We start from the raw sequence: 13,629 nt of genomic DNA on the forward strand, positions 1-13,629 counted from the left end.
AGCATTTCCCCAGTTGTGACAACCAAAAGTGTCTCTAGACATTGCCAAATGTCCTCTGGGAACAGAATCACCCCCATCTGAGAACCATTGCTCTAAATAATCAGGGTAAAGATATAAGAAAAATAATTGAGAAGCCATTGCATAAAAGTAATCATGACTTGCAAGGTTGAGCAGTTTTGTGTAGTTGCTGCTGAAAGTTTGAAAACTTGAGGGCTTTTTGAGCCTAGAATTTGTCCTTTATCTTGCTTTCCTAAGAAGTGACTGAGTTTCTAAGATTCATATAGAACTTTCTAACTTCAATTTTGGGTTTATAGGGAAGAAACACTTGGAGAAAGCAGTACAGCATTGCCTTGCACTTCTCAATCTTACTCTACAAAAGGAAAATCTGTTTATGGATCTTCTGAGAGAGAGTCAGCTGGCTTTCATAGTCTCTCCTTTAGAACAGCTGCTGCAGGGAATCAATCCCAGAACTAAGAAGGCTGATAATGTGGTGAATATTGCCAGGTAAGTTACATTTGTAGGTAGAAAAATGATGAATCAGATGGGCATTCTGGCTTTGATTTCCAAATCTAGTCAGATCCCTCACGCAGTGCTTTGGGGGGGTGGGGCAGGGCTCATTTTGTTCTTGCCTTCTTCAGCTCCACAGAACCTTAAAGGTTCTTTTTCTTCCTAATTTATTCTATGTCCTAAACATTTCTAAGTATAAAATGACATAATATTGTTTGTCTTATGTCGGGAAATTGGATGTTTGGATGATATGGAGGATAGAGCTTGGGAGCAAACTTTTTCCTGTATATATCCTAGCTTCTGGTGGTTTGCTAGCTATGTTTGCTGTTCCATGACTTGTAGAAGCATCTTCCTGATCTCTGCCTTCAGCTTCACATGGCATTCTCCCTGTGTGTGTGTGTGTGTCCCCAAATTTCCCCTTTTTATAAAGATGCCAGTCACTGGATTAGGGCCCTCCCGAATGACTTGCTCTTGACTTGATTGGCTACATCTCCAAAGACCCTACTTCCAAATAAAATTACTATGGGTTCAGATATCAACATATGAATTTTGGAGGAACGTGATTCAACTCATAATAGGGTGTATCTGGTTAGAAGGGGAAAGCTTTGTCTAATTTACCCAATAGTGCGTATGGGTAGGAGAAGCACTGGTTCTAAATGTTCTTTATTGAGAATAGTGAGAAGCCAAAAGGTTCATCACATTGTTCCTCAAATCCTCAAATGTTTTCTTGTTTTGAAGATATCTCTATCATGGCAATACTAATCCAGAACTGGCTTTTGAAAGTGCCAAGATCCTCTGCTGTATCTCTTGCAACTCCAACATTCAGATAAAATTGGTTGGAGATTTCACACATGACCAGGTAACTGATTTTGTTGTTGTTGTTGTTTTTTGGTGCATTCTGAGCACGTACAGAAGTCACAGTGTCTATGGAGAAATCTTATTCTTGTTTGTGGAAAAATTCTCTGAGAATAAGTGTATAATTTGTCATTTTTAAAATCTTTGATTCAGAGTGTAAGTCAGAAGCTGATGGCTGGGTTTGTGGAGTGCTTGGATAGTGAAGATGCAGAAGAATTTGTACGTCTGGAAGAGGGTATGTTTTAGACAAACGTATATATTTTTTACTTTATGTAAATTCTTAATATAAGGAAAACTGTTAACTGTCTAGTGGGGATATGAGAAATTTGAGAATTTTCTAGCCTAACTGTTTAGAACTTTTGGGAAACCCTGTAAACAAATCTGAACTCAATATCATGGCTAATTAGGTAAACTGAAACTAAAGAGAACATGGAAATTTGGAATACAAGTTTTATATTTTTAAATTTGACTTATGTTAACTTTTTATTGTTTTGTAATTTTGTTTTGTGATTTCCACATTAAGGATCAGAACTTGAAAAGAAATTAGCTGGAATCCGTCATGAAACAAGAATCCACATCTTGAATCTTCTTATCACCTCTCTGGAACGCAATCCACCGAATCTTGCTCTCTATCTGTTGGGCTTTGAATTGAAGAAACCTGTCAGTACCACAAACCTACAAGATCCAGGTATAGCCATAAGACACACAGGCATTTATTTCTTTTCATATTTATGTAGCTAAATGGTCATTTATTGAATTCTTGGCTCATGGGATAATTAATGAAAGAAATAAATAATGTATGAAAGGTAATCTAATGTAATGGGTCAACCTTTAGGACTTAGATCAAGTCTGGACACACTAAGCCTTAGAAAATTAGTCTTTATCAATTTTCTGTATCAATATTTGAAAGAATGTTTACAGTAAGCATATATTTATGGAGTTTAACTTTTGTAAAGGTATTTTAAGGTTTTTAATGCAGAAGTTTTAAAAGAAAAGTTGAATTTCCTTTTGATTTCATGTAGGAGTGTTAGGTTGCCCTCGGACATGCCTTCATGCCATCTTAAACATCTTGGAGAAAGGAACTGAAGGGAGAACAGGCCCGGTGGCAGTGAGAGAATCTCCTCAACTCGCTGAGCTGTGTTACCAGGTATATAGGAGGCTGCACTTTGTAACACTTAATAGAAGGAACTTAACTAGAGACTTCAATAGACCACAGATACGAAAGTATAACAAGACCGAGTTGAAATGGGTTCATTTTGTAATTTGACCAGTCTCACTTATAGATAAAATCCGTAAAGCACAAACCCCAAGATCCTATAGATCTACAGATCCTATATGTTGATCACCTAAAAAGTGAGGGAAATTGGATTTTTGTGATGAATTTCGACCAGATAATGTAGAGACTTTCCAATGATGCTGTGTTTCAAGTTGTTTCTTTTTGGTGGAGAGGGTAGTGAATTTGGGTCAGAAGACCTCTGGTTCCTTTCTCTGCCCCTTAACTAGCTAAGTCACCTTGGGCATGCCATGACACTTCCCTGAGTTTTTTTAATCTGTGAAAGGGGCTGTTATGAGACTTAAATGAGAATGTAAGGATGTAAGTGAAAGCAGTTTTTAAGAATCACGTCAATTATGCAGCCCTATACATATATGTAAAGTGGTAGAAAGTCAAATTAGTGTAAAGTTTAAACTGTAATGAGAACTTTTGTTTTACTTGTGTTTGTTTCTTGTTTTATTCATTTTATACGTATTTTAAGATTTAGGCTTTATAAGATAAGCCTGATTTCTCAATTTAAATGACACCCTGCTTCAATTTTCATGATAAGAAATGTATCAACTTCTAGTAACGTAGAAATTTTTCTTTGTTATTTTCCTGTTTTTCTTTTTGTGATTCTTTACTATTTTCTTTTGCCCCTTGGTTGTCCAAATAGCCTTTTACTTACGGTACTACAGCGAGGTCTTCCTGTGAATCAAAATTAATTATTCCTTCATGAGGGAACACACTTGATGTACATTTTAGTATGGTATTACAGAATTTGGCATACTTAGGTAGAAGCAATTGATAAGCTTAATCATCTAGGCTAAAGGAGTTAGGTAGTGAATTAAGTGAATGAAGCCAGATTTAAAACAAAAGTGTGGGGAGAGGGAGGGAGAGGAGAATCTGACAGACAGGAGAGCATGTGCCCTGCTACTCAGCCCCTGCTCATTTTTGCCATGTCGGAATGCAGGCCCTGGTTTGCCATAGCCTCTGATTTTTAAATCATTGTATTGGCCAAACAAAACATGTCTGTACTAGCAGTCTGCCCGTTTATTACATATGCTGTGTGACTTTGCTACTCAAGATGTGGACTGGTATCCTCACATCATCTCCTGGGAGCTTATTAGTGCAAAATCTCAGGCCCCACTGCAGACCTGCTGAGTCGGAATCTGCATTTTTAACAAGAAGCACTGCTTAATTTTTTATGAAATATTCTTCCTGCACCTACAGGTTTATACTCTACTTCAGAAAAAAAAGGTAAACTTCTAAGAAGAACTTTTAGTTTAAAAATAAATCTCATTATACTAAAGAGAAATAATTTGAGCCTTATTGATACCTTCATCATCCAGCAATACAAGGCCTTCTGGGTGAAGAAGTTGAGACTGAGCCTTGTGCCTTTGCTCTCTGCTCTTTAAGGATGGAGAGTTTTCCTGCCTCGCCTTGGGAACAAGGAAGGATATTGGGCGTACCCTTGTAACACGGCTTGTTGTGCTTCTGGGACGCACTTTTTGTGTCTGTCTACCTCTAACAGTATTACCTCTCCCACGTCTTTGAGGCTGTGTTCTTGTATCTTCTTAACTTGCCATCTAATGTGAATAACTAATTTTTGTTTTGAGAAGTTCAATATTAGCTTATTAAATTTTTATTTATAGAGTATCAAAAACAATATCAAAGCTGTTTGAAAGACATACATCTAGAGCAGAACTATTTGTGTTACCTTGTGTTCCCTTCTTATCTTTTTCCTTATGTAGACATATTATTTAGTTATGTTCAGCAGACATACAGTTTTGTATCCCCTCATAAAGTTTTTTATGCTTCTACAGTGTAAATTACACTTAGGTTGTTTCCAGTTTTTTACTCTGCTCTAGTGAATATCTTTAGTTACTTTTTGTTGTTTTGTATTTTTTTTAAGAATGTGTTTCTAGACATGGATTTACAGTCAGTTGTCATTATTCATTTTATAAAGTCACAGCAAATGCTGAACCATTCCTCCTGGGGAAAATGTAGGGTTAGATTCCTGCAAGAGCTCCTCTGGTCCCCACATTGTCATCAGCTGATGAATACGTAACCTTGGTCTTCAGAAGTTACTTCCAAGTAGTTTGCTACTAGTGATAGTTAAAATACTCAAACTTGATAATTAAGTATATGTATATGTATGTTAATAAATACTTTGGGGGTGATTTCAAGTTTAGTCCTGCAATAATGGCATCAGCACTCTTCAACCGTATTTCAATACATTTTCTTGAATTAGGGTGCGAAGGACTACTTACAGCCCTCAGCTTCTGTTTTACACATGTGTTCATCCATTTTGCTTGAGTTATTGATGGGTCTTAGTTTCCACTTATTATATTTAAGTTCACATTTTATCTTAAAATGTATAATTCAAAAAAACTGGGACCGGCCCCATGGCTGAGTGGTTAAGTTTGCGTACTCCGCTTTGACGGCCCAGGGTTTGCCGGTTTGGATCCTGGGCGCGGACATGGCACTGCTCATCAGGCCATGTTGAGGCAGCGTCCCATGTGCCACAACTAGAAGGACCCACAACTAAAATATGTACAACTGTGTACTGGGGGGCTTTGGGGAGAAAAAGCAATTTAAAAAAAAAAAAAAAGACTGGTTAACAGTTTTTAACTCAGGTGCCGATCTTTAAAAACAAAAGCTGATTTGGGGATTTTCTTGTTTTATTATAATTCTTTAGGTGATATATCAGTTATGTGCATGCTCTGATACATCTGGTCCTACTATGAGATACTTGAGAACCAGCCAGGATTTCTTATTTTCTCAGTTGCAGCATTTACCATTTTCTAACAAAGGTAGGACATTGTTTTCCCTTAATATTATAAGAAATTTGTAAAGTCCATGTTGAGTGATTTTATTTATACAACATTTGGGGTTAGCAGTTACAGTGTTTGTGGAATTATTTTCTTATTTTGTTATTTTGCACCTTCTTTACTTAGGGTTCCTTTTGTAATTTGTGCTAAAGAAACCTGATGTTTTAGCTGCTAGCATAAAATTTTTTAAAAATAGCCTTTCAAGGATGGAATTTGGTCCTTTTACTAACGAATACAATTTAAAAATTATGCTGAAGGGATAAGAAAATATATAAGAAGATTCTGGAAATTTAGATTTTTTGAGTGATAACTGTTTTATAAAACTCTCTGTTTTACTTTTGTTTCTTGTGTATATATTGAAACCAATTCAGGTCTTGAAATGAAAAATAGAAAACTAATTATGGTGGAAACTATTTATAACTTAGTTTATTGACCTGACCAACACAATTATCCTAGACTACCTATGTTTTATAGGATTCTACTTTATATAATTTTCTTCTTGATCAGTTTCCAACAATTTTCTGAGTTCATATTATGTCCAGACAGTGTTGGTCTATTGAGTTTTTTTTTCAATTTTATTTTGTATCATTTTTATGTTTTAGGAAATCTGGGCTCACAGCTTTCATACTAAATTTCCATTACTAGTAATTATCAGCTTCTTATGTACTTTTTAGAGCGATGGTGTGAGAGACCCTTGGTAATTATCTAATGGCAAAAAAATTTTCACTTTATAATAAGTGTATCTTATTTTTAGCCCTAAGATTTTGTTTATATAAGAAGCGTTTTAAGAAACCCTTTTCTATACCTAATTAGAAAGAAAAGTTAATATCGTGCCTATTATGATATCTGTTATTTTAAAATCATTCTAGCTTTGCCCATTATTATAATTAGTAGTAGTAGTAGTATTTGGTGAATTTTATGTTTATGCTCATAACTTAGCCAGGCATATTAAAATAATATTAGATTCAAAAACTTTTACTGTGTAAGTCATTCCCAAATCTAATTATATGTTAAACCAAATGTCCTTGATTATCTTGAGATATCATAAAGTTGTGCAATTTAAATTTATTTTAATTTTTAAAAATGTGTGAAATCAAACTGTATGATAGTGGTTTTTTTTGGAGGAAGATTAGCCCTGAGCTAACACCTGTGCTCACCTTCCTCTGCTTTGTGTGTGGGACACCTGCCACAGCATGGCTTGATAATTAGTGTGTAGGTTCACACCCAGGATCCAAACCAGTGAACCCCAATTTGCTGACGTGGAGGGCACGAACTTAACTGCTGTGCCACCGAGCCAGCCCCTATGATACTTTTTTTCTTTTTGCAAGTTAAATATTTGAGAATTACTTGCGGTTTTTTGGGGGTATTAAGTTCTGTATTAATGTCAAAGTAAGACAGACTCAGAGTTTTGTAGATCTCTGTGAAATAATCCTGGTAACAAACTTGATTCTCTTTTGTTCTTCATTTGCTTTTGCTTATCTTTTGTAGATATATACTAGCTTATTTTTTCTCCCTTGGCATCTCTTTTTTTTTTTTAATTTTACAGAGTGATAAATTATTATGTTGCCTAGTTTCATAAATTATTGACAGTTTTACATGGGAAGATGTCTGATGAGTTAGGTCTGTTCTGATTTTGTCTTATTATTCTGGGGAGCTAAACTTAAGTATTTAACTTCCAGAATATGAAATATCTATGCTGAACCAAATGTCATGGCTGATGAAGACTGCTTCAATAGAACTGAGGGTAACTTCTCTGAATCGTCAACGGTCACATACCCAGAGGCTCCTGCACCTTTTATTGGATGACATGCCAGTAAAACCATACTCAGGTGAACATGTGAATGTTGGCATTTGTTTTATTGGGCTACTGACTGGTCTGTGTAAATGCAAGCACAAATCTGAATCTTGTACTTAGTATGTGATCGTAGACCAAATGAGTTCTTCCTGCCTTTAGAATTTTTTTCCTTAAAACATGAAATTTAAAAATCATTCCACAATTGCCATTTTATTATTTTTTGAAGCAGCCACATTTTGCTATATTCATATACACAAATATTCAGTGGAGTTTATCACACTGAGCCAGCATGACCCAAGATATTTTAATATGTATTGTATATGCAAATTAAGCATAAACTTTCCTAATCACCTCATTGGCATGATTGGGTCCTGCCTCTTTTGGAGTTCTGATTGTCCTCTTTATGATTGTGAAGTGGATCCCATAGGGATGGAAAGAATTAGATGAATGTTATTGGTAAGTCCTCATCACCATTGTGTTTTAATTATCCGTTTGCAAAATGCTCTTTGACTTAGGAACAATGACCTAGAAATAAAATACCTTATATTTGCTATTTCCAAATAAATTATAGGAGTATGTTGTTTTTCTCCTGATCCGTTATTATTGATGTTCCAACAGATGGTGAAGGAGGACTAGAAGATGAAAATAGGTCCATCTCTGGGTTCCTTCACTTTGACACTGCCACGAAAGGTAAAGCCCTTTGAATTGGTAATAAATCTTTAGATAGCTCTTAAAATTTTAATGGATTATTATTCCTGTATCTGCAAATTCTGGACTGGTATAGAAAAGCTATATAAAGGATTGTCATCCAAAAACTTTTTTTAATAACTAGGATGAAAGGATGGGAAAAACGTATCATTGTAAATGGATGTATTAGAAATAAAATCAAATTTAGATTTCAATACAGTCTTCAGTTTCTAGACTAACGCCCTTTCTGAAATTAGCACTACCTTTGAGAGTGAGCTGAGTACAATGGTTTGTTCTTCTCCTCAATGTCCCAAGTAAAATTTAACTACTTTTTACTATTTCTAGTACGTCGAAAAATTCTAAGCATTCTCGACTCGATTGACTTCAGTCAGGAGATCCCTGAGCCTTTGCAGTTGGATTTCTTTGATCGGGTCCAGATTGAACAAGTTATTGCCAACTGTGAACACAAGAATTTACGGGGACAGACAGTCTGCAATGTCAAGGTGAAGATTGCTCTAAAGTGTTTGCAGTATTGTATGGTTCAGACTTTGAGTCATCAGAAAAAAATATAATCATATAATTGTCGTTTCCTGTTAGAGATATTGGTTTATTGGACTGTGGTTTTCATTTTTCAAATAGCCAGGAAATAAAACTGAATAGGCCACCCTAACTATACCTCTTTAAAAGATTCCCCCTCACCTTCCTCTTAGTAGTCAACTTACCCAGCTATAACTATGGAGTGATTTTAACTGTTTAACTCTCTGCCTCACTAGTAGGAAGAAGTTAACCAGGGCATTTACACTAACTTACCTGCCACAGAGGCTCTGTGGTACCACTCTCTGGAATGTGAGGGATACCTAATTTTTTTTTTTTTAACTTTTTTTGCTGAGGAAGACTCCCCCATTAAGCTAACATCTGTTGCCAGTCTTCTTTTTGCTTGAGGAAGATTTGCCCTGAGCTAACATCTGTGCTAATCTTCCTCTATTTTGTATGTGGGGTCGCTGCCACAGCATGGCTGCTGACAAGTGGTGTAGGTCTATGCCTGGGAACTGAACCTGGGCTGCCAAAGTGGAAGGTGCCCAACTTAACACTAGGCCATGGGGCCGGCCCCTAATGTTTTGACTAGAAACTGGATGGTGCTGCTGTAACATTATTAAGATATCCAAAATTTTCCCTTCAGGGCAGTCTATAATAATTTCTAGGTGTTATTGTTCTACTAGTGTCTGAATGGTCTTGTTTTTCCTCTTTTTTTGCAATTATATAGCTTCTTCATAGGGTTCTTGTAGCTGAAGTCAATGCTCTTCAGGGTATGGCAGCCATAGGACAGAGACCTCTACTAATGGAGGTAAGCCCTATTGAGTGTATGTTAGTTTTAACCTTTTAACTACTTAAATTGCTGGGTATGTGATAAAACAGTAAATTGACATGTAGTTCATTAATTAGTGAAGTCCTTAAAAATTACATTTTAATGGAATCTTTCACTTTTGACTCGATAACTTTTATAAACTGAACTTAAGTTAATGTCTAGTCCCCAGAAAAAATAACATCTTTTCTGCTAGGCTAGTTAAGGATTTGCAACCTGTCCATATTGTGTAGTAGACTTCACTTGCTCCCTATCAGTGAAGGAGGAGAGATTCATTTGTTATCACAAGTGAGCAGTGATGGGTAAGAGGTCAGGTGGGAAGAACCACATACATGGAAACACAGCTGGCTAGGCCAAAGTAAGAGGCAAAGAAATAAAAGACATGTCAGGGAAACATACCATTGAATTTGGGTTTTAGGCAACTCTGGTGCTCCAGAGTAAGTATAAGTAGACAGTTGGCAAGGAGAAAGAAGATAGAGTTAAAAAGCTCGTTTTCACCCATACCACCTCTGCTTCCTGTCTGATGCACATACACACACACACACACACACAGCCTTATATATTAATTTTCATAGCCCTGGACACCAGTATAACATGAAAACATATCTGTTGACTGGCATGTTTATGGCAGGTTTTTAAAGCATACTAAAAATGTTTTCAGATTAATGGACAGTGTTAGAAATAGGAACCTGTTGGTAAAAGATATCATCTGTCTAGGTGCTAACCTTGTGATTTAATTTCTGCGGCTTTAGGAAATCAGCACAATACTTCAGTATGTGGTAGGAAGAAACAAACTGCTGCAGTGTCTTCATGCAAAGCGGCATGCGCTGGAGTCATGGAGGCAGCTGGTGGAAATTATACTGACAGCTTGTCCCCAGGACCTCATTCAGTCAGAGGATCGACAACTGATTATTCGTGATATTTTACAAGATGTGCATGATAAGGTGACATACTTCCTAAATTACATTATACTGCTGGGCAAATATTTATGTATCATTTAAACATAAAGTTTGCCACCTCCTTTTTTTCCATTTTAGATTAGGAGTCAATAGAGTTGTGGAATGCCACTGTTAAGATTTCCCTTGAGAAACCTATTAATTCTGTACAGTAGTGGCTAACTAGAGTGTGTATTAGAATTACTTAGGAAGCTTTTAAAAAATACCCATGGGCTGGCCTGGTGGTGTAGTGGTTAAGTTTGGCATGCTCCGCTTTGGCAGCCCAGGTTCTCAGGTTCAGATCCTGGGCCCAGACCTGTGCACCACTCATCAAGCCATGCTGTGGTGGCAACCAATACACAAAATAGGGGAAGGTGGGCACAGATGTTAGCTCAGGGCCAATCTTCCTCCAAGCAAAAAAAGAGGAAGATTGGCAACAGGTATTAGCTCAGGGCCAATCTCCCTCACCATAAAAAATAAAAAAATTAAAAATACTCATGGACAGATCCCACCACAGACCTACTGAATGAGACACTTTAGTGGCAAGGCCATTTATATGAATTTCCATTAAGAAACCTCTCTACAGAATTCTGATAGGAATCCCTTCTGGTTTAGGAACATGTGTTACCCAGCATCATATTTCAGTTTCTCTCTATACATTAGCTTTTATTTTCTTTGATCAGTATAGTTCCTTTCTTACGTTCTTATGGTAACTGAAAAGCTAAACATATATAAAACATGTTAATGATTGTAGCTGAAAGCTGGGTCCTCACTCTGATTTGTCTTTTTGCTTTAAGATACTGGATGACGAAGCAGCACAGGAGTTAATGCCAGTGGTAGCAGGTGCTGTGTTCACCCTGACGGCTCACCTAAGCCAAGCCGTTCGCACGGAACAGAAGCAACCATTGGTCCTGGGACCCGGAGAGGCCCCTTACGCTTTTATGCTTGATAGCTCTTTCACCTCACCTCCTCCAGCAGAGAACCCACTGGTGGGTTTTGCTTCTATTGGAGATTCTTCACTTCACATCATATTGAAGAAACTGTTAGACTTCATTTTGAAGACAGGTTTTTTCATCTAAATATTCTATAAATTATAACTTTTGTATTTGTTTTAACTTTAATTTGAAAAAAGGTTTTTACTTTACTATGTCTCCCTAGGTGGCGGATTCCAGCGAGTGAGGACACACCTGTATGGCTCTCTGCTTTATTACTTACAGATCGCCCAGAGACCTGATGAACCAGACACCTTAGAAGCAGGTAGAATTTGATAGATTTCTAATCTTTTCTGCTTTTAGAGATTGGTTACTTTAAATGTTAAAAAGTCGCTTTTCCATCTTTTGGCAAGCAAAGCTGAAATTGAGTCTTTATGGGATCATTAAAGCACTTGCTCTGAAGTCGAGGAAGAATGTTTAGTTTTCTAAAATTATGAAGCTAACACATGAGTACTGTAAAAACAAACCCTCAAATACTGCCTCATTAGCTTATATATTTATGTAACTCCCTCTCTTGCCTCTGGTTCCACTAAACAGTATGCTGTGTGCTGTATGCAGTGTGTACACCAGCTTTCTTCCCTTTGCAGTACTTCACAGAATGTATCTAGTTGAATTTTTAAACGGCTCTGTTATTCCATTGTATGGACGTAACATTTATTTGACCATTTGCCTTATTCATAGGCATTTAACTTGTTTCTAATTTTTTGCTATCACAAAAATGCTGCACCAAATATTCTTTTATGTGCCTATGTATTTCTCAAGAAGGGTACTTCATGGTGGAATTTCCACATGAAAGAGTGTGCACGTTTTTATTTTAATAGATTCTACCAAATGGCTTTCTACCAGTTTAAACTCTCATCAATAGTGTACATATGTCTTTTTGTACTAATGTGACGATTTTCTTGGACAAATTTCCAGAAATAGAATTTCTTTGTCAAAAGATGTGTATATGTAAAATATTGATAAATGCTGCTTTCTGTAATATAGTTAGTGTTTTTAATTGAGTAATAACCTGGACCCTTTGGTTTCCAGATAGGAAAAATGTTTTTAACTATTCAGCAGACCGATATATAGTACTCTCTGCCAGAGTTATTCTCCTGTTTAAGAACTTGTCATAAGCACCTTCTGATAATGGATTCCTTGAGAACCTTTATGAGTATTTGTTATTTTGTACACAGATTCTTAAAAACCACTCTGTGTGTAAGACCCGGATTATTTCATATTAATTCTTTACTGGCTATACATTTTATATATATATATATTCTTTATTGGCTGTGTATCTAATCTCTTCCTTAGAAGATAATAATAGCCAAATGAAGTGTTTATAGAAACGTCCTACCCACTTGGATAATGCACAAAAATATTTTTAAGGTCCTTGAAAATAAAAGAATAGTTCAGAGAAGCTTTTTAAACAAATAGGAGCTTTTTTTAGAGAGATAGTAATAGGAATTCCACTCCCCACTCCTCCCCCTTACACACCTCCCTTGTTTTTCTCCCATCTTAATTTTTTTTTAATACTGCATTTAATTGAATGTGCAATCACCACTTAACCACTAGGTGGAGCTCTACACATGCTTTTTATAAGAAGATATCAAGATATGGTAAAACTGTATGAGTATAAAAGAAAATTCTCCTTTGTTGTTAATTTTCAAATGATGTATTTTTAGAGTAATTTCATCCCTTAATTAGTTTTATTCATGTCATAATTACCACTTATTTTGACTTATTTTAAATAGCAAAGTACTTTATTCCCAGTTACTAGTGTTTAAGCTTCAAATTAGAAATATTAAATTTAATATTTATTTTGCACACACTTTTGTGCCACTGTACTTACTTTATTTTTGTTTAAAGAAAAACTGAATTTTTAATGTTTATGTATTTATTTTTCCATACCATATTTTACTTTTACTTAATTTTTCAAAATTTTTATTTGGTTGCTGAGGAAGATCAGCCCTGAGCTAACAACTATTGCCAATCTCCCTCTTCTTTGCTTGAGGAAGATTGTCACTGAGCTAACATCTCTGCCATTCTTCCTTTACTTTGTATATGGGATGCCACCACAGGATGGCTCGATGAGTGGTGTGTAGGTCCATGCCCGACATCCAAACCCATGAACCCTGGGCAGCCAAAGTGGAGCGTGAAAACTTTAACCACTACACTACCAGGCTGGCCCCCTTTTACTTTATTTTTAGTATAACCCCTGGATACTGGATACTGGGTGGCCTTTTTCTCTGTTTTGTGTAAAAAGGATCTGACTTACAGAGACTAAATGACTCGCTTGTTTGTGATAGATATGAGAATTAGAATTCAGTTTTCTCAATTTGTAGCAGAATGCTGTTTTTCTTGACCTTAGCACCTCACATCTTCATCTTTTGTCTTTTTGTAATTTGTAATTTTTTCTTATTGTGA

At 36.2% G+C, this 13,629-nt stretch overlaps 1 protein-coding gene across 4 annotated transcripts in view; it reads left to right on the forward strand.

Annotated features, from left to right (window-relative positions):
* NUP205 (nucleoporin 205) overlaps positions 1 to 13,629 on the forward strand; it is a 79,380-nt gene that overhangs the window by 36,102 nt on the left and 29,649 nt on the right. For all 4 annotated transcript variants that reach the window (XM_008534968.2, XM_070617822.1, XM_070617823.1 and 1 more), the window contains 13 exons: positions 315 to 504; positions 1,246 to 1,366; positions 1,516 to 1,597; positions 1,886 to 2,050; positions 2,385 to 2,509; positions 5,316 to 5,430; positions 7,128 to 7,277; positions 7,862 to 7,933; positions 8,276 to 8,433; positions 9,195 to 9,275; positions 10,046 to 10,237; positions 11,026 to 11,293; positions 11,387 to 11,485. In XM_008534968.2, coding sequence (XP_008533190.1) covers positions 315 to 504; positions 1,246 to 1,366; positions 1,516 to 1,597; positions 1,886 to 2,050; positions 2,385 to 2,509; positions 5,316 to 5,430; positions 7,128 to 7,277; positions 7,862 to 7,933; positions 8,276 to 8,433; positions 9,195 to 9,275; positions 10,046 to 10,237; positions 11,026 to 11,293; positions 11,387 to 11,485 — 1,818 coding nt within the window. The remainder of the gene's footprint in view (positions 1 to 314; positions 505 to 1,245; positions 1,367 to 1,515; positions 1,598 to 1,885; positions 2,051 to 2,384; positions 2,510 to 5,315; positions 5,431 to 7,127; positions 7,278 to 7,861; positions 7,934 to 8,275; positions 8,434 to 9,194; positions 9,276 to 10,045; positions 10,238 to 11,025; positions 11,294 to 11,386; positions 11,486 to 13,629) is intronic.

The sequence above is a fragment of the Equus przewalskii genome, chromosome 4 (assembly GCF_037783145.1).
Source record: "Equus przewalskii isolate Varuska chromosome 4, EquPr2, whole genome shotgun sequence".
Lineage (NCBI taxonomy): Eukaryota > Metazoa > Chordata > Mammalia > Perissodactyla > Equidae > Equus > Equus przewalskii.